Source organism: Echeneis naucrates, chromosome 13 (genome assembly GCF_900963305.1).
Source record: "Echeneis naucrates chromosome 13, fEcheNa1.1, whole genome shotgun sequence".
In the NCBI taxonomy this organism is placed as follows: Eukaryota; Metazoa; Chordata; class Actinopteri; order Carangiformes; family Echeneidae; genus Echeneis; species Echeneis naucrates.
This window is the reverse complement of record NC_042523.1, coordinates 2,341,901-2,366,010: the sequence shown is the minus strand read 5'-3', so window position 1 is coordinate 2,366,010 and position 24,110 is coordinate 2,341,901. Positions and strand designations below refer to the sequence as shown.

Below are 24,110 nucleotides of genomic sequence, written 5' to 3'. Positions count from 1 at the left end.
TACGGAGCAGGGCAGTGTTATAAACGTCACTACGTCCTCCCATCAGCCGACACTTGAACTGTGAATACTGTGGTAAGAGTTGCCATGGAGACCAGGAGCTGTGGCCCAGGCAGGACATGGAAGTCAGTCTGTGAGGAAAGATACATTCATCTATAGTGTTTCTACAGATGCTGTCATTACATCTGGGCCATCAGCAATCAAAATCTGTTCATGGTGTGAAGCTCAATAATTAAAAATCACTTTTAAATCCCAAGTGGATTTTTTGTGTCGTCTTAGTCTAATAGATTAGTAATAATAATAAGTTGCACCATCCATGGCATGCCACAATAGCCAAATGCTAGGTTTAATCACTGGTTAAATTTCAAATTAAAGACCTATGAAATCTTGAGAAGAACCACTTAGCTCAGGGTTGATATCACTTGGTAATCATGTGGTTGGGATGAACCATGAGCCACACAATTTTCATATGCACTTCAGAGGGCCTGTAGTTTTCAACAACAGGTAAAGTCTTTTGAGCCCAAAAAAAATGCACAACGTGTTCAGAGCAGAGTCATTCCGGCTCTTGAATACATGCTGTGTTAATAGTCAACACACTGACATCCTCAGAAGATGCTGCATCACATCACATCACATCACATCACGCAGATGTTTCAACATGCTCTGGACTGGTAGGTAGAGTAACAGAGTCAACTGGGCTCAGTCCTGTTCAGACAGGAGCAGACTTACACAACACTGCTGTAAATGTTTCAAAAATCCCCAAACAGCTGTGGGGTGTTGCCTGTAACATCTCAATACTGGAAAAAAATAAACTTTACATCTTATCAGGTCCTGAACACAGAGAGTGAGCTTTACCTTCTCAGTCAGTTCTGTGTGCTTCTCTGTCCTGCTCATCATTTTCCAAATCATCACATAACAGGTTGATTTCTCCCTTTTCACTTAGTTTCACTTCAAACCTATGACGATATGAAGATCAACCTACGGGGAGACAGTAATTGCCAGTGATCTAAAAACTGGCCTTGTTGGTGGATTCAAGGAACCTCTCAGAGATCTGAGATCAATTGGCAGCAGCACAAGATGATTAATATGTCTCTTCTCTGTTTAATCTCTCAGCTTCCATAACCACATGAAAATCACAAACAAGTGATGCTTCACTCATGAACACTTCTCTGAACACTGTGTGTTTGAGGGCAGTCTGTAAATGCGTGTGTGGCTTAGAAACACTGATAGACTCATTTGCACTGGACTCAGCTATGTTCTTATGTTCACAGCAACAACAAGGTGGCTGTTGTGAATTTTCCCTGTTGCTGAGTGTGGTTGCCTGTCTGGAGCAGGCGGTGCTGAAGGTTGGAATATGTCCTAAGAGCAGCTTGGACACTCCATGGCTGGGATACCTAGCGGCTTGGGATGCCAATTTCTCACTCACAGCCTTTCTTCTAGACTAATAAGAAAAGAGCTCTTAATGCTAATGCTAGATGTTTTTGTAATTAACTCAGGCCCCACAACATGGCCGATCAGAGGCTGACCGGCCATGTTGCTATTGGTGTAACTAAACTGTCCCATTTCAAATGATGGATCAAATGGGTGGATCCTTTGCGGCCAAACCTATCCCAGTATTCACTGCATCTGGATAATGAAAACAATGGCAGCAAAATACTGTTACCGAGTCTCAGGAATACAATTTTAAATGTGACTGCTGGGTGATTGCTAAAACCAAGTGCCTTAAAAAGTGCATTGTTTCAAGGTTGCTAGGCAACAGTGTCCATGCAAGAACAGCTGATGATGCAAAACAAAGAGCAGGCCAGACTGTCTCATTTCAGCCCAACAGCTAACACCTTCCTAGACTACGTCTTGAGGTGGTACAAAGCTTCTGTAGGAACAGCAGAACATACAAACAGCTTGTTAAACGATGTACCAAATCTCAGTCTTTATGGCCCTGTGTTTTACCTCTCACCATCTTTGTGTTGGTGTGCTGGTTGTGTTAGGTTTGTGTATTAACTGGAAGGATAATGCACAGACAACACTGAATTTGAACAAACTTGGTGTTTAAAACCACTCCTATGGAACAACCATGTCTCTTCAGACTTGTGAAGTCTCACATTCACAGAGAGGAACTGAAAAAAATCTGCTGATTAGAGGGAGATAAATGTACATAAAAATGGAAGGAGTGCTTGTAAAATGATCAGCAGGAATGTGAAGGTCATGTGACCTGTAGGAAACGAGTGGGTGACAAACTGGCAGTAAATTGTATCTAGAACTGCTGTCATGAACGAGGTCATCTGACTGACCTCTATCACGAGAAACAGAGCGAGAAGTCTTTCAGTAACTATTCCCCTCTGACCCTTTTAATTGACAGTGTCAAAAAAAAGATGTGGCAGCTGAAGAAGACAAAACAGAAGTGTGATGCGGGGAAAGTGCGAAGGTTTTTTGCATTCATTAAGAAATGAAAGGAAGTGAAGTTTCTAGATGGCTTAAAGCTTTGGAGTTCTTAGCGCTTGCTCGACTCAGAAAAGGTTTGTCATCATCGTGACAGAAATGATGACGGTGGAAATGATGATGATTACAGTGTGGTGATGAAAAGTAGGTGTCATAGCCTCCCAGTGCCATTTCAGCAGGGCTTTTTGCATAAAATGTAAATCATCATCATCAATGTCCTGATTTTTTTCAATTTCAACAAGCCTTCCCCTTTTGATTTAAAATATTTCATTACGAGCAAGAAGATTTTTTCCCTTTTTTTTAGCTTCTTTTTTTCTTTGTTTTCATTGTCAACGTCGTCATCGTGGCGGTTGTTTTAATTGGTGTGGTTGTAGTTGCTGAACAGAGGGAGTGTTAAAATGGGAGTTCGCTTACTCTTCCTCCTCCTTCTCCTCCTCTTCTTCCTTCTTCTCCTCCTCTTCTTCCTGGGGTGGCGCAGCAGGCTATGACCCATCCTGCTCTGTGGAGTCCTCCGGCTGCTGCTGCTGACCCTCCAGGCTCTCTCCCCGCTCCTCGCTGTTCATTGTTGGGCTCCGCGAAGATTTCTGCAACTTCTCCTCCAGCTCATGCAGCGATGGCTCCTTGTACATACAGACTACGGGGGAGAAGGAAGGATTTGATTTTGTGGTCTCACAACATAGTCAAACATGTACAACTGACTAAAAATCATCAATGATCATTAACTATAATGGCGGCCCCAAGGACTCAACACAACTTAGCACAACACATAAAAAAACAAAAGTACAAGAAATATATTTATACAAAAAAATACACAAGCACACTGCATATTCTCGTAACACAAAGAAAGTGTTTACATTAAAGCATGCTCAAACGGCACACATTAGCTTGGATAAGTGTCTCAGCTGTCAGATGATTGTTTAGCTAATACAGGATCAATCCTGTATTTTTCTGCTATCAGAGTGAGGAAAGGTTCGTCTGAGTTTGTTGTAATGACAGAATACGAACAGAAAGAAATGGACAATAAGGTATTTTGATCATTAAAGGCTTTGGAGCTGATTTTTTATCATTACCGCTCAAATGAATGAGCAGAACTCCTGATTGGTTCAAGACAGAAACTCTTGAAAATAAGGGCAAATTCAATGTCATCATTATCATATTTGTCCACAGGTTTACTTAGAAAGCTAAATATGATGGTTTTGTTTAGAGAAAATCTTCTTCTCTGTCTTTAGACTTAAAGTATGTGTTTAAGTAGCTTTTAGAAATATATCTGAAAGTTAGGTTCAGAAAAACATTTTATATTTTATTTCCCAAGATGTAAAACAAAAGAAACTGGATGGAGAAACCAATCCAATGAACAATGTCCAACATCAAAAGCAGATTTATGCCTACTTCCAGTCCTTGCGCTATGCTATGCTTACAATGCCACAGATGTGTCTGTGTCACCTTCAATGGGTCTGGGAACGAAGTGTGAGCAGGGTTTGGTTTTCTTCACTCGGTTTCCCTTCATGATGACTCCATCCTTGTTGAGGCCCAGGAACCAGGCCCGGCCCGACTCGTGCTGCCGGTACAGCGTAGACGAGTAGATGACGTAGTAATTCTCAAACACAGACTCCTTAAACTTACACTCTGCTGTGAACACATCCTGGCGGGCACAACACACACACAGAAAACAAAATGTTTTCAATCAGTGAATCAGCATTGTAGTGGTTTGATTTTGATGCTGGAAAACAGCATAATTTCAGTGAGTACCCAGCTGGGAGAACAAGTTCAAGTCCTAAAGAGCAAACCTGAACCAGGATAGATCTCCAAATAGTGACTTTCACTGTCTCGCTATTCTAATGAGATGTGACACTTTTGAAGTCCCAGTTCCATGTTGTGATTCCCTCTTGGTATCACAGGTATATATATTGATGTGTGTGTGTGTCCTCCATGGCAAAAGGAGGAAGTACTCTTTTCCTGTCCCTCAGTTTGTCCTTTCAGACCTTCATCCAGTCAAGCCACCACTTAGTTCCATTGGTATGTTACCATCAAATAAATCAATAATAAAGCGTATTAGAGGTGGCTTCAATTCAAATAATACCAACCAATAAATACTGAATCATTCACAAAGACATGTATTTAATAAATAATTTTCACTGCGTGCAACTTGCACCAAAGAGGTTAATGAAACCACAGCTTGATATGCCAACATGAATTCCATAGGGTCCCAGAGTCCCCGACCTGACATTTGCCCAAGGATCTCAGAAGAAAAATGCTCTGTAATGGCCAAGTCAATCACCCGACTTGAATAAACTGAGCATGCACTTTACTTGCTAAGGACAAAACTGAAAAAACCCAGAGAACAAGCAGGAACTGAAGGCTGCTGGCCTGGTACAGGCCTGGTAGAGCATCACCAGGGAGCCATGAGCAGGCAAGTGAAGCCATACATCAATGTGGGCATTCTGGGTACCCGGGCTCTTCTGTGTCCTCTTGTCTGGGCTTTCTCACCTGGCGCTGTGTGGTGATGGGTCCATGACATCTCCCTGGTGGATGTTTGGATGGGGGTGTTGGGGGGCATGGGGCCCTCCTGTCCTGCACTGGCATGCGCTGGCTTGGGTGATCCGGTGGTGCGTCACCCGTCTGGAACACTGGGGGCTGTGGCATGCCATGTGGCTGTGGTGGCTCTCTGGGCTTGGTACCTCATGTGCTCCTGCACACAGGGTGGTGGGCATAGGGAGCCAGGGCCTCTGACCCAATTCTGGACCCTCGTGATGGTCTCACTCAAATTTAGTGAATGCCCACATGCATGTGCAGTGTCACTTGCCAGATTGTGTTGGGCCACATCATGAAGAATGAATGAATCTTGCCTAAAATGGGCTGAGCTGCTCTTTCATTCCATCATTCCACCATCCACATCACTACCCCATCTTTGACTCAGCTCCTCTATTGGGACACCTTCACATATCTGGACTCCCATCTCTCCAGAGGTCTATGCAGAAATCCTCTGGACTCTCATATTCCAGAATGAGGTAACTGGAAAAGCACAGCATCCTTCACTCCACCAGTTTCTACTGGCACCACCTCCTTCCCTTCTCCTGTCCATCCTTCCACATCTTCTGTGTCCTTCATTCCCCCCTATATTCACTGAGGTGTAGCACTGCCCTTCCAGCCACACAAAGGTCAATCCACTCAATAAAGATCAACAAACTAGCTTCCAGGGAGGGCTGGTGATGGTCACATACAGTACACGCACTGAAATAAACTATTTAGCTTCAAGAGTATACCTGCATCAATCTCAGATAATGTTGACACATCCTGCGATGTTAAACTATAAGGACAAATGCAGACAAAAAAGAAAAAAATGTGGGCATTCCCTAAATATGAGTGAAACTTTGTCAGCCCACCACTCAGAGTGCGAGAGCACAGAGACATACTCAGAGAGCCAGCCACAGGGCACACCACAGTCCTGAGAGATCCAGAGGGCAGCAGCCAGCACCACTGAACCACCGAAACAGCGCATGCGGGAGTGAGACAAGGGCCCCAAAGGGCCCCTTTGCCTCCCAGCAACCCCCTCTTCCACTGCCCAGCCACCTGCGACTATCACTGCCACCACACTCTCTGAACTCCACCACCCCTGGACAAGCCAGACGCACCCCTGACCCAAACAATGTCCATGCAGGCAGACACCAGCAGAGTGTCTGCTGGGGGGAAAGGGCTGCAGGGGCAGGGGATTGTGGTGCCACAAGGCCCTGGCTCCATGCTCCCAATGCACAAAGAGTGAGGAGACTTTGGCAGAGGCAAATCGTCCATGCCCCAGGAGCAGTCCCCAATCTCTAGATGGGAGAGAGAAGTGGTAAACCATTACACATTAACCAGTGTGGGACCCATAATGATCAGGGAACAGTGCTGCAATGGACTAATCACCACAAAACACAAGGAGACAAGGCCCAGGCATGGGGCCCCATAAAACTCTATGGACCCACCCTAACTATCCACTGCAGGGCCCTTTAAGAGGCAGAAACCTTGGGCAGAACCAGGCTTGGGGGAGCGGCCATCTGCCTCGACCAGTTGGGTTGATAGAGAGCCTAAGTTGGACAAGTCAGAGGGTTACAGCACACTGCTGTCCTGCAGCCTGCCCTGGCAGAGAGCTGCCTGAACCCACCTGGTCTGTCCCCCAAGGTGTGGTGCATTAAAATCATATACATGATGTTTGCTATGTGCCGAATTGTGCCAGTGAGAAACTATGGGCAGCAAAGTGTCTAGTGAGTGAAGAGTGACATAAGGGCATTTCAAGAGACCAGACAAGTGAGGGCCAGTTGGAGGATCCAGTTGGCCCTCCATCAGGACCCTATCCCTCAGCGCAGTGCAGCAACAGGAGCATGCAATCCACCACAAACCGACCCACGCCAGCAGTCAAAATGCACTGCCAAGGCCCAGGATGGCCAGAACTCTGCCCCTGTATTCATGGAGACCCACCGCAAGCCTCTTTGGATAGGGACACAGTAGACAGACTCAGCATCACCAGTAAGGAGGAAAGGTCACCACCACAACCGACAGCCAGGGAGTGCTGTCAGTAAGTCAACCGCTGGGCACCAAGGCAGAACCCACCAGCAGAGGCCAGCTGGCAGCCAAGCAGGGCCCCCAAGCTGGAGAGAGCCAGAGGACCTCCAGGGTAGAGAGTGAGGAGGGGGCAGGAGAGCAGGTTGGCAGGCCCCTCAGAGCCAGAGAACAAACTTGGGGTGAGACGAAGAACACCCCTCATGCATGCTTAAGGTTCTGTGGTCCAAGGATCCAACGTAGTGATCCTGGATGTGGAGGGTGATAACCACATCTACATAAACAGGGATTATAACATTTTCATGCAGGAAAGGTACATGTATGTGCATAGATGGCATGTGCTAGCAGGTGAGGTCAAGATGCAGATTGAGGTTTAATGAGTAAATGAATGCTTCCTATCTTTTTGTAAAGTGAGTAATTTGGAGGTTCAACCAGTGGGAGATGTTTAGAGATTTCTTATTTTTCCTGTTAACTGGGGTTGCTTTCTTGGCAATATCTAGAGCTACAGAACAGATTGGGATAGATGCTTTGGGAGGTTGTTGTTGTCACATCGCCAATTAAGCAAAGGTTAGGAGTTCATGGGATTCTGCAGTCCATGATGGAGGAGAGTTTTATTGTTACTGTTGACCAGAAGTGCTGCACAGGAGAGCAGGGCCAGAGAGCTGGAAATAAGGGTCTGCGGCGCAGTGCATTGTTCTGAGTGCATACATCAGAGTGAGAGAAGCCCATTTTATACATCTTGTACTGAGTGATTTATGCTCTTAAGTGACTTAAACTGCATCAGTTGTAAATTTGACATTTTTGTCATTTTAAATGCATTTTGCCAAATCTGGGCAGAGAAGTCACAGATCTCAGAGAGAACATAGATCTGTTTCCCATTTCGATATTGGCAGATGCATAGCATGGATGTTTGAAGGTAACTTCTCACTCACTCATTCTCATCTGCTTTATCTGTATCCGGCTTGCGGGGCTGCTGGAGCCAATCCCAGCTCACATCAGCGGGGCACACTCTGGACCCTGGACAGGTCGCCAGTCCATCACAGGGCCAACGCACAACCACGCACGCTCGCATTCACACCTGCGGTCAATTTAGAGTCTCCAGTTAACCTAGACATGCATGTCTTTGGACGGTGGGAGGAAACCCACGCAGACACAGGAAGAACATGCAAACTCTGCACAGAAAGGACCGAGGCCGGGAAGCAAACCCCTGGGGCGACAGTGCTAACCACTACACTGCCGTGCTGCCTTCTAGTAACTTCTATTTTGGAAACATTTTATAAGCTTAATTTGGTGAGATATTTATACCCAAGCACCCATGTGTTGCTTGTGGAGAAGAAAGGTTGGGAAGTTTGGTTTGCAGGAGAAATTTATGTTGTAATCATATATAATCTCTGTAATGATCTTTGAGGTCTTTGATTTATGATAATATGCATGATTGTTATTTATGATTATATTAGTTTGTCCAATAATTTTTTGTTTTTTTAAGAAGGTGGAAGGCACATCAAATGTGTTTGGACACACTTTCCCATTCATTTGAATGGGAAAGTGTGTCATATACAAGCTTGTGTGGCAGCCTTCTATCCAAATCATTCCTCATTGCGCTCTGTGTATACTGCAATTTGCACACACACTCTCTCTCTCTCTTTTGGAAATGTACTCCGTGGAAAAAGATGTACTGTCAGTGATGTTTTGAAACAGTGTGGCAGGTGTCAGGTTTGTCCCAGCCGAAATGATTCAAAGACCGGCATGACCTGTTCACTATGCAAGAAATATGTCTGCAAGGAGCATGCACACACTCTCTGCACATCCTGTGTAAAATAGTGCAGACTAGAAACTTGACTGCGACCATAAAGAACTGTTCCTTGTTCTGGCTATCTGACTGGTGTTCTCATTATGATTTTCTGTTTCACAAATGGGTGAATTTTCAAACATGTAAACCCATACACACCGAAAAACCCCCGAAATAAACAAAGAACAACAAAAACAACTCTAAGTCTGCCACTGTCGGGTTAGGGTTAGGGTCTGAGTAAGACTTACTTACTGAGTAAGACTTACTCAGACCCTAAGACCACATACGTTACAAAAAAAGGAGATAAAAGTAATAAATATGTTAAGATATGTTAGAGGAAAGAGAGGGTCACCAACATCAATTAATATAGTTTATTCTGTGAGTTATGAATGTGCACCCCAAATTAGATTTTCAAGACACACTAACTCTAAAACTGAAAGTTTGACCTGATGGTGGTGCTAGAGGACAGGTCAAGGTTTCATTTTCAAGGGGTATTTATATATTCAACGAATAAACAAAGTGCTTGACACAACAAGTTGGTTAACAATTTTCGTTTTCTGGAGGCAACTATCGCTGGGGTCAGATTGACCCCAAGGGTAAAATAGGATAATAGGAGGGTTAAATTGTTCGGTTTCCTGGAATGGACCCAGCTTTTAAGCATTGTCCACAGACATTCCGTCGTCTAGCTTTTGATTCGAGGTGAATTTGAAGAATTTGGTTGTAGTCCTCTTTCCTCATTATTCCATCTACTTTGTGCAGTGCACCAGTACCACTGGCAACAAAACAACCCCAGAGCATGACGGTACCATCCCCATGCTTGACAGTTAGTACAGTGTTCTTAGGTTTAAAGGCCTCACCTTGACATATTCTTGTCATTTCGGCCAAATAGCTGAATCTTTGTCTCTGACCATATGTGACAGCCCAGCCCAGCTTTTCCCCTGGTCTTCTGTATGGGCTGACTTTCTTTCCCCTGCCTCACTTCCTGTGTAGGAGGGGCAACAGAAAGTGCACCCATTCACACCTGTGCTGTTCCTCAGCTATATAAGCTGAAGGATTCAGTCATTTTCTCTCTCTCACCCTGGGCATATGGTTAGTGGTTGGTTTGGGTTCTCCTGGTGCTAGCCTTTGGTGTTTTGTTTTTTACACCTTACACAGACACACGCTTACACTTGCCTTAGTTAATTTGAGAACTTTGGAAATAAATATTTGGCTTGAATTCATGTGTTGTCCTCTCCACTTTGTCATTCCCTTGATTCGGGCTGGGGCTCCATAAAACTTATCTCCAGAAGGTATTTGGTTTGTCCATGTGGGCTGCTGCAACTTTCAGGCGGACTTGAACGTGTTGATTTCGGAGCTTTGGCTTCTTTCTTGGTCAGCACCCTGTCAGTCTGTGGCAATGTAAAACTTTCCTCTCTGTGGACAGGGACACTAGTCTTCCAGCAGTTTCCAGTTCATGGCAGGATTGAACCTTGGTGGTTCCTGGATTGTTCCTAAACATCCTAACATCTATTTCCTTTCACCTGAGGGTGTTCTTCCATACCTATAATTGTTTGAACTGATGACCTTGGAATGTGCAGTTGTTTAGAAATGACTCCAATACCATTTCAAAACTTGTGCAAATCTATTACTGTCTTACAACTTAGATTTTCACTGAGTTCCCTAGTCTTGCCCATTGTTCTGAGTATTTGTCAATCCAATGAGTGCTGTGGATTTAGGTGAATGTATGTATATATTTATATATTTATATTTATATATATTTTAGCATATGTGCATAATTTTGACCCTGTGCGTATTAGAGAAAATCCAAAATAAGTTCAAACTAGTGCACCCAATTCTTGTTTTTAAAAATCATTGAAGATGTACTGTGTTTAATTAATTCCACTCAAGAAATGAATATAAATTCATTCCCATGATGAATGTATGCAAACGTCTGACCAAATCTCTACACATGTAGTGCAGATGGCATATTTTTTTAGGAGAAAAAAAATCTGATTCTTACTGATGTGTAAAGGAATCCCTCTGCATTCATCGCCATGTACAGACCAGCCTTCACTCCCTGGATGGCCACAACCCTCAAACCTACTGGGATCAGGTTAAACAGAGCTGGAGGGTGAGAGATACAGAAACAGAGTATTGGTTACTGCAAACACAGTTAAAGGTCAAATGCACAAACTTTATTTATAGCATAAAGAATTTGAATCAAACAAAAGTAAAATTCTATAAGAAGAGTGAAATCATCATGGGTTTAAAATAAGTGCCAAATACTAACAGAGTTACACCAAGGCACATTACATGGAGGGGTCATTAGAGGGATGGAGAAAGATTAAGAGCACACAGAAAAAGCAAACACAGCATACAAAAGACATATAGTGATTGCAGCCTAGTGTGCGTGTATGTGTGTGTTTCATCCATCCATTCATCCTCTACTATATATATATATGATGAAACACACACATACAAAAAAAAAAATATATATATATATATATATATATATATATATTTATTTCTCTTTTTTTGTATGCAAGTCTGTATGTGTCTCTGTCCCACAGTAATGCTTGAACAAAGACACCAACATGGGCCTGTGATGAATAGAAAAGATGAATAGAAAAGAGTCAGCGTCAGCGTTAGTCAGCGATTTAAAATGTGAACAGAGTCTGTAACTTTAAGTATGACGAAGTAGAACAGGCCTGAAAAGGCTGTAAATTTGAGAGTTGAACTAAACATAAATACACAAACGCAATACACATCCATTACTTTTATGGACGCTTTTTCACAGTTTTTGCGCTGCCAAAAATGTGTATCCAGTAGAGAAAATATATAGCCCAACTGATTGAGACCGCGGCACAATTTTTGATATATGATTTACTGTGCTTTTCTCAAAACCCTGGGACAAGTGAAATATAAAATTTTGATGGAAAAGAAATAATAGGAACAAGGAGAAGAAGAAAAAGAGAAAGAAATACATAGGATAACAATAGTGGCATCAGGATCAGACTCAGAATGGAACCAGAAATGCAGACTCTTAGGTGCTGACCGGTTCAAAATCCCTTTATTCAGTCCAAGTCAAAATACAGAAAATCCAACAAGGCAGCGGTACAAAAACTCAGGAAAACTGGGAGAGATAGCAAAGGTGATACACAAGATAAACTGACTAAGAAACTGCTGGAATCCCTCGAATGACTCCTAATCACTCCACTGTAATATTATCAACCCACATTTTCCTACAAACAAAATATGAACAATGAATGAACCTGTCTCCCTCTCATGTAAATATCAGAGAAGTCTTGTGCTTCTGGGAGAGAGGGATGATTTTAAAATTCCCCATTTTAATTCTGTTTCAGTGGAACCCTTTTTGGTACATATAAAAAAAAAACAAAAAACGGTCTAGCACAGAAATAAATTAGAAATCACAACACTAAAGTTCTTAAAAGTGTCTTTCTATCTCATTTTTCAAAAGTTTTTTTTCTTTTACATCTTTTAAATTCTTGTAGCCTTTCTCTCGCCCGACTCCCTGCTTCTCAGCGTTCCTCCTGGCCAGTAGTCATCCTGTTTATTCCCGTTTATTCCCTGTTTATTCCCGTCTCTCCAATGCGTTGCCATGTTGAGCTTCTCAGGATGGTACCAGAATGGCTGCTGGTACCTCCAGCCCTTTGTTCCTCATCTCTCGCACTGCTTCTTCAGCGTTGTAACAGGTCTTGGGTCCATCTGGCCAGCGGATCTTTTTGCTTTTCAGTCTTTTTAATCTCAGAATAGGACTTACGTCTCTTCATCACCTCCGTTGGATAATTGTGGTCAAAAAATATCTGTCTCCCCTTGATTTGTATTTTCTCCTTCCAGGCTTTAGACAGAATATTTTCTTTGGTCTTGTATTTCAAAACGTTTACCACTATGGACCTCGGGGTTGCTCCAGGTGGCGGTTTCTTCCTGAGGCTGTGTGCCTGCTGTATACAGAATTCTTCCGAGCTCCCGGCATAGGAGCCCGTCCACTAGCTCCGGCACAGATTGGTTGTCTTGTTCAGCCACTTTATAAATCCTCTGATTGCAGTGTCGTCCATGTCTTTCCACTTTGGACAACTTCTCTTGCAATTTCGTTTGCTGTTTTAGTAGAGTAACAATGGCTTCTTTCACATCCATGTTCCACTCTTCCAGCTCTGAAATCCGTTCCTGTGCCTCAGTAACATCGCTTCTCTGCTGTTGTATTTCCGCAATGTTTTCTGCCATTTTGCATCTTGTTTCCTCTGTGAATTCTTTAAATTCATCTTTGAATTTTGAGAGGTCCTCTTTCATTTCCCTCTTGAGGTCTCGTATTTCCTTCGTGATACCTCTAGGCCCTCTAGTACCAAGCAGAGTTGTTTAGGGTCAAGGTCGCCATTTTCGTTGTCAGCTAACTCCTCTTCAAACTCGTCTTCTTGGTCTTTAGATGTCATTTTTGTCCTTGAACTTCTATATTTTCATCCCTCACTCTTTACATGTCAATGTAGAAATTGTATTTTCAGTCCTTTCATAGGTTTTGGGGGGATTATTGTTTAATCGACTCAGGAGCTCTGCTCTACGCTGCCATCTTGTTCCATGCCGCCATCCCCCCACCCAGAGCTGAGTTCTCAACGCAATTGAGTTTCAATATCGATTTAATATTTCTGCCAAGTATAACACAAACAACTCCTGAGGTGAAATGGGAAAAGGAAAAAGCTCTTTCTAAGTTATGCTCAGCCAATTTTTCACTGGCCTTAATGGCTATAAAACTGTTAGCAAATGGTAGGTTTAGGCCAACAGTACACTTGCAAATTCTGTTTTGTGCTGCTGCCCGCTAACCACTGATAGCAACTGTAGCCACTAGCTTGAAAATGCTGATGGTAGCTAGCTTGCATCAATCATAGCAAGTCAGGTGATGGACGACCCAAACCCTAACCCTAACCCAACCCATTTTGGATTTGGGAGTATCCAAAATATAAGCCACATGGTCTTCCTCTTCTTCACTAGCTGCCACTATTTCCCTCCTCTCTAAAGTGTCTTCTGTCTGTCTTCACTCCATTCACTCACTGTTTTATTTTATTGATACTAATTCAAGTTATCATTTAACATTTAACATTTAACAATATTTTTAATATTAATAGTTTGGTAAATTTTTTATTTCAAATCACCAACGAACTACCAGGCACCAACAAAATGGTGCCTTGTGTAAGTTGTATCACAACAACAGGAAAAGACACAGTGAGTGACCTATAATTTTGTGAGATACACACATGGAAGAAAGTGAGAGAGAAACTTTAACTTTTTAATGATTTGCCATTGAAGTGAAAGAAGGCTGTTCTGGAGACTTGTTTTATGTGAGGGACAAAGGACATGCCTTGATCAAGATTCCTAACTGAGGCCAAAGTAACGCAATCCAATGTGGTAAGACAATCAGATGAGAACTTCAGTAGGTCTCATCTAAGCAGATGTCGGAGAAAAGAGAAGAGGGTTTTGAGGAAATAGTATTAATTGTCCAATTTCAATGCCATATGTTAAGACAAGAACCAACGGCATGATTGAAGCAGTATGTTCATTCAAAAGCTGGGAAAACCACTTGATTTTGTTGGCAGAACCAGGGCAATCACAGACTATGATGATTTTAACTTTACTATCAAACTAAGTACGGACCAGGTGGAGATATACTGTAACAAGCAGAACTGTTTTTTCAATTTTACAGTTTGAGCCTGAAAGACTGAGAATAAGGTTTTCAAAAGATGTATAGCCAGATTTTGGTAAAAATATTTTGAGGAGTGAAATATTGCAGCCACCCTTCCTCGAACTACGGTATGAGAAATATGTATGGTAACAAGATTGGGGGTTGTAAATTCATTTATACTAAATACTAATCCTTCTGCACCAGGTTGTCATTATAACTCAAGATGATGGCTAGTTCAAAATGAAGGAAATCATTTACTATTAGTAATTTGCATGATAGTGATTTAATTTTCAATAATCCACATTCAATTGTTATGATATTTAGATCTGGAGTGGGGGTTGTTTTGATTTCAATTAGATTTTTGTTTTTAGTTCCTCTGCTGTTTATTTAGCTGGTGGGGGGACAGACACCCTTTCCATTGACAGTTTCTATTCTAATGTAACATCACACTGCAGCAGTTTAAACTCAATCTGTTGGTGTTTAAGGACGGTTAAAGCCTTGTGGATGTGACACTGTGCTTCCAGCAGATAAACCACGAGGAATAAAGGCCCTAAATAAAAGTGAGAGGGGTGAAGTGATGAGAGTTGATTTAATCCTCCAAGACAGTGAGCTTCAGTGTGGGTAAGGATGAGGAAGAGGCCTGTGGCGATAGCTACAGTTAATCCTCCTTTATTTTACTCAGAGACATAAATGATCTGAGCAAGAGTGTGAAGGAAATCCAAAACATCACCTCCTCCTCTTCTTGTCATCTTTTTCTCCTCTCCAAACTAGAGGGGAGGATTTCAAGCAGGCAGCAGGATCTGCAATTCTGAATGCAATCCAGACTCTCTGAAGGATCTATAGCACCTGAAAAAAAAAATCTGTTTTTTAATCATATGCCTTACTTATATTCAAGTTTCATTTATTAAACATTTCAGTTAGTTCTTTTGTTAGTATATGTAATAACTATCACCAGCAGGTGTCAGGGTAACGTATAGTAAATGACTGCTAGTCAACAAGAAGAAGGATCTGTCGGCAAAGCCCCCTTGTGTTGGCTTCCAGCTCCACTGTAAGAAACCTTGGAGTCATTTTTGACCAGGACATGTCCTTTGTCCGTCACATAAAACAAGTCAGTAGAGCAGCTTTCTTCCACCTGAGAAACATTAGGAAAATCAGAAACATCCTTTCACAGGATGATGCAGAAAAACTAGTCCATGCATTTGTAACTTCTAGGCTGGACTACTGTAACTCATTACTATCTGGATGTCCAAACAAATCTCTAAAAGGCCTTCAGTTAATTCAGAACGCTGCTGCACGAATATTAACAGGAACTAGGAAAAGAGATCACATCTCACCTGTGTTAGCTGCTCTTCATTGGGTGCAGGTAAAACACAGAGTAGAACAGAAAAATACAGTAAAAGAATCCTTTTTTTAACATATAAAGCTCTCAATGGCCAAGTTCCATCATACCTCAGAGAGCTCATAGTTCCTTACTGTCCTAGCAGGCCACTCCGCTCTCTAGATGGAGGTTTACTTGTGGTTCCTACAGTCTCCAAGAGTAAATCTGGAGGCAGATCATTCAGTTATCTCTAACTCAGACTCTTTAGTAATTTTCAAAACCAGGCTTAAAACTTTCCTGTATGACAGAGCTTATAGTTAAAAAGTTAAAGTCCATCTACTCTTTTGCTATGCTGCTGTAGGCCTAGACTGCTTCAGCATGTTTTGGAGGTCTCCAGCTCATTGGATGTGGATGCTGGTCTTATTTCTACCAGACCAGACCAGGAGAAGGCTTTTGACCGGGTTGAACATCAGTACCTATGGCAGATGCTTGCTTTTGGCTTTAGCCCAGGTTTCATAGCCAGGATCCAGGTGCTGTACTATAACATTGCAAGTATACTGAAAATCAACAGCTGACTGCACCTTTTTCGGTCCAAAGGAGGGTGCGACAGGGGTGTCCCCTGTCAGGGATGCTGTACCCTGGCCATAGAGCCACTGCTGCACAGGCTGAGAATGCTGACAATGTAATAGTGGTTTTAAACACACAGAGTGACATTTGTGTTTTAGAAGAGGATGTGGCACTTTTTAACAAACTGTCTTCAGCCAGAGTAAACTGGAAAAAGAAGCTGTGACAGTAGATAAAGACTCTCTAAATGAGCTGGTCTTACCAGGGGGCTGTGTTGGAGGAAAGGAGAGTTAAAGTACCTGGGGGTGTTTTTAAGCAACAAACTGCTTTTAAAAAAATAACTTGGAAGAGTCTTAGAAACCACACAGGGCAGACTGAGGCGGAGGGGATGGCTCTTGCCCAGCATGCCATACAGAGAACGGACACTAGTGATAAACAATCTGGTGTCCTCCTCTTTGTGGCACAAGCCGGTCTGTGTTGACACTCCTCAAATCTGCTCTCCAGGATTCAAGCAGTACTAGTGGACTTCTTCTGGGACAAGCTGCACTGGCTCTCTCAAGCACTCCTGTTCCTCCCCAGTTAAGAGGGGGGATAGGGGCTGGTGCACCTGGCCAGCAGGTGTGGTGCCTTCAGGCTCCAGTATGTCCAGAGACTGCTGTACGACCCAAAGGACTTGGTGTGGAGGCCTCTGGCTCAGCTGGTCCTGCAGCATGTTGGGAGCCCAGGACTCAAGGACTGGATTTTAAGATGGTGAGGAGTCACACCCTGCCTGCCTTTTACCAAGGACTGTTCACTGTCTGCAGGCTTCTGCTGAACCAGAGAGCCCAGCACAGCTTTCTGTTCTGGCTGCTGAAAGAGCTGGGTCACGGAGGATGCCTGGCTCTCCCCTGCTGGACGGAAGCAGTGGCCAACAAAGCATTCAGCAGCACAGAGGTTTTAACTTTAGGTGACATGATCACTGGACCACAGATGAGTGACGTAGCACGCCTGGCAACCAGTCTAGGATGGAGGTTGGAGAGGATCATGGGCAGGCTGCTGGACCACTGGTCCCAGGCACTGAACCCAGGTACTTTACGTATAGAGCAGGTCTAAACCAAACTCTTTATAAAATGATATAAAGAGACCCAACAGATCCCCTGATGAGCAAGCACTTGGCGACACTTGGAAACACTTCTTTAAGAGGCTCGGGGGGGGTGGCCCCCGGTACCCGACTGGACCATCTGCTGGAGGGCCAGGCCCACCGAGCTGTGCCATGATGAACAAGTGAAAGTGTCCCTTTTCCTGTGTTTCCTCAATCCCCTTTGAGGAAGCATTGCCCTGCACGGTGACCCTGCAACCCTGGACATGTTATGATGCATTCAGATTGGGAGAAAGGAGAAGGAGTGGGGAGAGGTCAGAGGGCTGCAGCCTGACCCAACGGAGTGCCCCCTGAACCGCCCTGGTCCATCCCCCTGAGGAACGGGTCCCCCCAAGGATGCATGGAGAATCCACCAACTGCAAGCTCCCCCAGCCCCAGCATGGGGCGACACAAGAAATTAGGAATTGCCCCCTCTACCCCACAGCACCAGGCCTGTGTCTGCCCACAGCGACCCAAGGAAGAACCCCTGCAATCAAACCAGGGGTGAGAAGGAGAGGAGCACCCTAATGCATGGTCAAGGTGTTGTGGTCTGGGAATCCTGGTTGTGGAGGGTAATAAAAACATTGTTATAAACAAGAGCTCTAACCTTGGCAGAGAGAGTAATATTGTAGTACAGGAAAGGTAAATGTATGAGCAGATATAGAATTTGCTAGCAGGCAATTTCGAGACCCAAATTAGGGTTGGGTTCAGACAGTTGCTAAATGATTCTTGGAGATGGTTAGAACTACAAGAAAACATTGGGATAGATGGTTCGGTAAGTTGGTGGTTCGATTGGGATAGATGGTTCGGTAAGTTGGTTAATGTGAGGTCACCAATGAGGTAGAAGTTAGAGGTTAGTGGGATTCTGCAGTCCAAAATGGAGGAGAGTTTCTGTTACACTTGTCCAGAAGTGCTGTACAGGAGAACAGAGCCAGAGAGTCTGATGTGTTCTGGGTGCATTGCATACATATATTAGTGTGAGAGAAACCCATTCTATGCATCTTGTATTGAGTTGTGTGTGATCTGTGAAACACTTTGAACTGGATAAGCTGTAAATTTAAACGTATTTTGTCAGATCCAGGTCCAGAGGTTGAAATCAGTTTCACATTTTGATATCAGTAGATGCATAGATTGGGTGAGATATTTTAGAGGTTTTTCTTCTTTGGAGAAAGCTTTGTAATGTTAATGACACATTCTGGAAGCTGTACAGTATTCAGGCGAAGATGCAGGGTTCTAGTTGGGAACTTGTAGTGTCTAGAGTTTTCTGGTGACTGAGACGGTGGAGGTACTCATGGGGTTTTTAAAACAGTTATGATGCTTAAGGGTCATGGTAATGAAGGGTTAGGGTTAGGGTTAGGGTTAGAGATACTGATGTTGTGACCTGTTCAAGTTTGGGTCAGGAGTTGTCATCTGCTTTTGGATTTATCCGCTTAGTGATATATTGCAGCTGATTTGTTTGAATTGGGTATGAATGATTTGTGGTACAATTAGAATTTTTACCGCAGCTATTCGCCCCATAAGAGAGATAGGAAGATTGTTCGCGCCCCAGGTCATTGCAGATTTTCTCCAAGACTCAATCAAAGTTCAGGTGGACTAGCTCTGATAGTTTAGGTGAGATAAGTATACCCTAGTATTTAATGTTGCCTTTGGAGAAGGAAAGTTGGAGATTTTGGTCTTCAGGATCCCATTCATTCTCTACGTTATTGGTAATATTGTTGATTTGGACCAGTTAATTGAGTAGTCAGAAAATTGTTCAGAATCAGTAGAATGGATACCTTTGATATTGGTGTTCTGATGTATTCCTGATGCCAGTGGTTCAATGAATATAGCAAACAGCAGGGTAGAGAAGGGGGATCCTTGTCTGGTTCCCTGCTGCCAAGTGAAGCTTTGTGATTATTATTATTATTATTATTATACGGTGCAGACACCCAGTGGATAAATCACTCTCCAAAGCCAAATTGTTGAGGGGTAGCAAAGAGGAAGGACCAGTTAACTTTGTCAAAGGCTTTTGATACAACAATAGCTTCTATTTTGCTGCACTGTGACATGCTGATCAAATTAAGGAGCCTTCCAAGGTTACTTGTAGAGTGTTGGCCATTGATAAAATTATTGTCTTCAATCTAGACAGTACTGGTTTCCAATGTAATTTAATATCAGCTGTTTGGGCAGCATTTGGGCTCTTATATTAGCAGTGTTTTTTATCTCTATCACTGTCCTGAGGAATAAAGGCGCAAACACTGACCAGAAATGGTTCATAAATTTGGCAGGGAAGCCATCCAGTCCAGGAGCCTTGGCTCCAGGCATATTTTCTAATGCAGTTAATTGTTCATCAGTAGGGCATCCAAAAAGTTTCTTTGTTCTACCATCAGTTGAGGCAGATTTTGATTTTTGAAGAAAGCCTGAGTGTATTGTAGGTTTGGGTTTTTTGTTGTTTGATTGTATAGATTTGTATAGATTTTGACAAAAGCTGTAAAAGCTGCAAAAGGTTTCTTGCGTTAGGCCTTTCTGTGTAGTTTGCATGTTCTCCCTGTGTCTGCATGGGTTTCTTCCGGGTACTCTGGTTTCCTCCCACTGTCCAAAGACATGCATGTCTAAGTTAATTGGTGACTCTAAATTGTCCGTAGCTCTGAGTGTGAGTGTGAGTGGTTGTTGGTCTCTGTCTGTCTCTCTGCGATGGACTGGTGACCTGTTTTCCCCCGCCTCTGCCCAGAGGCAGCTGAGATGGGATTAGCTCCAGCACTCCCTGCGACCCGGAAAAGGAAGTGGTAGAAGATGGATAGAGGGATGGTTTCCTGGGGTGAGTGAGTATATTTGCTGTTTGAGTCCTGATTTGCACTTAGAAGAGATTTTTTTCTCTCTTGTGTTGGAGCTAATTTGCAAGAAATTTTGTTATGTTAAATTGTTTTTATGTTCTAAATTTTCGTATCTGTGTCGTTGAAGTATAAATTGGTGTTGTTGTTGTTTTTTTTTAAAGGATATTTTCTATTTGTTATTTTGCATTTTGTAGTTGGGTCCATAATTGTTCATCTGGTTTTCATATTTGTTTTTGTGCTGGAGCCAATCTCAGGTAATAAAAGTGAACAATTCTGATGTACTGATGTGATGTAGCAGATCATCAAACAGCCAGTCTGTCTGTCTACTGACTGAGTGCTTAGAGCCACCATAGCAATGTGATACATGTTACATAAAAACATTTCCTTTTAAAAGTCAGCAATGCCTTAGAAATGAAATTGCTTTGTTGCAAGTACATTATTCTACTGATCGCTTTGGAATATGTAATAAACACATTTTCATTTTGTGTAGCTGTAGATAACTCTTATGATTTAACACTTACAGAGAAATGTTATTGTATAAATCAAGTCCTAATAAATTCCTGTTGGTATCCTGGGACTAGATGTATTTTATTATACATACAGTATATTTTGTATATATACACACACAAACCTGCACCTTAATTGTTATTTTTCTTCCTCACACACTTCCTCTTCTTTTCAGACCAGTGTATGTGGTGCTGGTGGATATAAAGCAGACTCACTGTAGTCGCTGTTTTCATCCTTGTTTCCACCGATGGTTCCATCAGGCTGCATCTGCAGGTAGAAACCTTGCTCACTGAAGAGGCGTGTCACGATGCCTTTCAGCTGCGGCTCTGAAACAGAACAACAACATCACATGTCAGGATTACTCTGAAGACACGCAATAAAACATCAGGTTAACACAGGACATGGGCAAAAACAGTTGCCTTTACAAGATGTTTCCTGTAAGTAGTTTAGGATCAGTGATACAAAACCATCATCCCTATCTGTCCACTCTGAACACTTTCATATGTATTATTCAAGTGCAGGGCTTTAGTTTCTGCTCTGGTAGCTTCATCTTCTGCTGCATCGCATGGAAGCTCTGCTTCTACATTCCAAAGCACTCTTCTTCCAGTGCATTACTGAATTCTGATGTCAGCTCAAGTCCTGGGTCACTTTGGCAGAATATTTCTATATTTACGTCTTCTGTTTTGTATTTTAAATCTATCTTTCTTTCTTTTGTGCATTTTTGCTGAAAATTTTAACTGATTTTATATCAGGACTTCTCTCATCTTTTCATTTTTCATCTCGTCTCCTCGTACCTCTCTTAATTTTCTCTTTTCTTGTCTCATATTATCCCAGCTTTCCTTTTGCTCTTTGATTTGGTGTCCTCTTTTATGATGCAGTCTCATTTTATCGCTTGTCATCCTTCATGTTTTCTTACTTTGCCATATTGACTGCACTATTACTATTATTATCATCTCATTTAGTTTTATATAATCTCCCCTTATCGTTCCCTTTCTTTTCATCCATCCATCTCCAATCACTTTTCTGTCTCTGGGTCGCAGCGGTGCTGGAGCCAATCCCAGCTCACACTGGGTGAGGACGGGGTCACCCTGTACAAGTCGCCAGTCCATCACAGGGTCAACATACAGAGACAACTGAGACAAACAACCACTCACACTCGCACTCAGACCTACGGACAATTTAGAGTCATCAATAAACCCAAAGATGATGTCTTTGGATGGTGGTAGGAAACCCACACAGGTATGGGGAGAACATGCAAACTTCCAGGCCAGAAACCGAACCCACTGAATCCACAACCTTCTTATTGTGGGGCTGCTGTTCTTAACATTCACACAGACAGTTGATGGACTCAACATCTACGTTTCTCCTTTCAGCTTTTGTCTCCAGCTGGCTGATACATCATAAAATCATGTATCTCTTACCACTGATTTATTTTACATCAAGATCCATGCTCTGGATCTTCAATCGGCAATGATGAAAACAAGTATTTCTCTGTGTGTGCCCCATTGTGTCACGTGAGAGTTCATGTAAACAGCTAAGTCCAGGCTCTGATATAGCCATCTAAATTAGAAATGCCTGCAGAACAATGCGTCATGTCAGGGTAATCACACACACATTGAATTGATCTAGTGTTAACATTAATAATTCATAGTATTTTCAACCAGTCCAATATGAACCTCAAACCCTTACTTTTCCCTTAAAGTCCATTTTAGGTATGATGCAATTCTTGTGATGATAAATAATGTGAACCATGCAATGTATTTGGAATAAAATAACCAACAAATTCAGGTGTAAAAGTTGGTTATATTTGCCCCTGTAAAAACTCTTAAAAAAAGTTGAGATGTAATGTTAAGCTAGTTGATTTAAATTCTTTTTGCTTCTCTAATTTCCCCAAGATGCACCTCTCAAAAATGAAGGTCCTTCCATGTTTAAATGAAAAAATTTGTTCATTTTAAAGGCATTAGTTTGTTTGGTTCAAGGATCAAATCAAATGAAATCATTCATTCAATCATTCATTCATCTTTAAGCGCTTATCCATTTCCAGGTCGCCAGTCCACCACAGGGCCAACGTACGGTGGCTGTGAGGTGCAAACCAACATTACAAAATCTTAAACACTTTTACAAATGCAGAAACAATTTTATAAATCCTGAAATAAATATAAGAAATAAATCTTCGAGGTTTTAAGGCAGCTTGGAGTCCTGTTAGTTGCCTTACTGCCACCTACTGGAAATAATTAACATTTATGACCTTGTACTTAAGAGAAATTCAAATAAATTTCTCCCACCTTGCCCTCTCTCACCACACTCAAGAATATTTTTAAGACCTGACCCCGTCAGTCCAACTTTTCCCATCCCTGTCATCATGTTCCGCCTTTCCTGAACATATCGTCTACAAAATAATAATAGCATGCTGTATTATTTCAGCTTGTTGACTGATATCACACATCAGTTGGGTGTCTTCCAATTGTACGAAGTGTCCTGTTTAAATTACTTTATACAGTTCCAACCAAGTAATTTATTTGGACAAGTGATATTACATGAGTGCTGATAGCACAACAGCACTGGTACTGTTTCCAGACATTATCACTCTGCTGAACTGTGGGCACAGGTGAGATGCTTAACATAAACAAACACAAACTACGATGTCAATTTTGATCCATATATAATGCGTCACATATCTAAACAAAACCTTGTTTCACAGATCTGAAAGCTCGCTAAAAGGTTACTAGCCAGAAACGATGGAGCAACGTGCTGTCTGATCGAGCTGTTAACTCATCAGAAACACACACCTCACTACTCGTCTCAATGCTTCAGTCGCTTCCATCACTAGTTGAAAATTAAATCACATTGAAAACTCTTTATGGAGTTATTAAAGAGACCCCCCACTCCATCAGCACTTGGTGACCATATTCAGAAAAAAACATCAGACAGAACCAAACTGAGGGAGGGCTTAGCCATCTTCCTCGACTGGTTGGGTTGAAACAGACAGAATGAGTGAAAGGGAGACGGGGGTGGAGAGAGAATATGAACATGTGGAGAGCCAATGCAAGACAAGAGACTGAAGATGGGAGGATCTGTTGGGTCTCTAAATCATTTTATAAACAGTTTGGTCTAGACCTGCTCTATATGTAAAGTGCCTTGATGTAACTTTGTTATGATTTGGTGCTATACAAATAAATCTGATTTGATTTAGAAGCAATCTGATGAGTAAATTACAATGAGGGATTGAAACACAGGTGAATTACTGACCCAGTTGCAGAGGTGTTTTCTGGAGGAGGTTGTATGTGGGTGTGTGTCACTGTTTGTTGTACTGTGAGTTTTAAAACATCTGCGGGCCCGTAGGGGGAAAAAAACACTCCATGAGA

The 24,110-nt window shown here is 42.5% G+C and overlaps 1 protein-coding gene across 2 annotated transcripts in view; it reads right to left on the bottom strand.

Annotated features, from left to right (window-relative positions):
* Positions 1-1,466: 1,466 nt before the first annotated feature.
* LOC115052747 (fibroblast growth factor 12-like) overlaps positions 1,467-24,110 on the bottom strand; it is a 51,150-nt gene continuing 28,506 nt past the window's right edge. For both annotated transcript variants that reach the window (XM_029517053.1, XM_029517052.1), the window contains exons 2-5: positions 20,961-21,071; positions 10,758-10,861; positions 3,877-4,075; positions 1,467-3,067 (exon numbers count right to left, since the gene is read on the bottom strand). In XM_029517053.1, the coding sequence (XP_029372913.1) occupies positions 2,916-3,067; positions 3,877-4,075; positions 10,758-10,861; positions 20,961-21,071 (566 nt within the window). In that variant the 3' untranslated portion in view covers positions 1,467-2,915. The remainder of the gene's footprint in view (positions 3,068-3,876; positions 4,076-10,757; positions 10,862-20,960; positions 21,072-24,110) is intronic.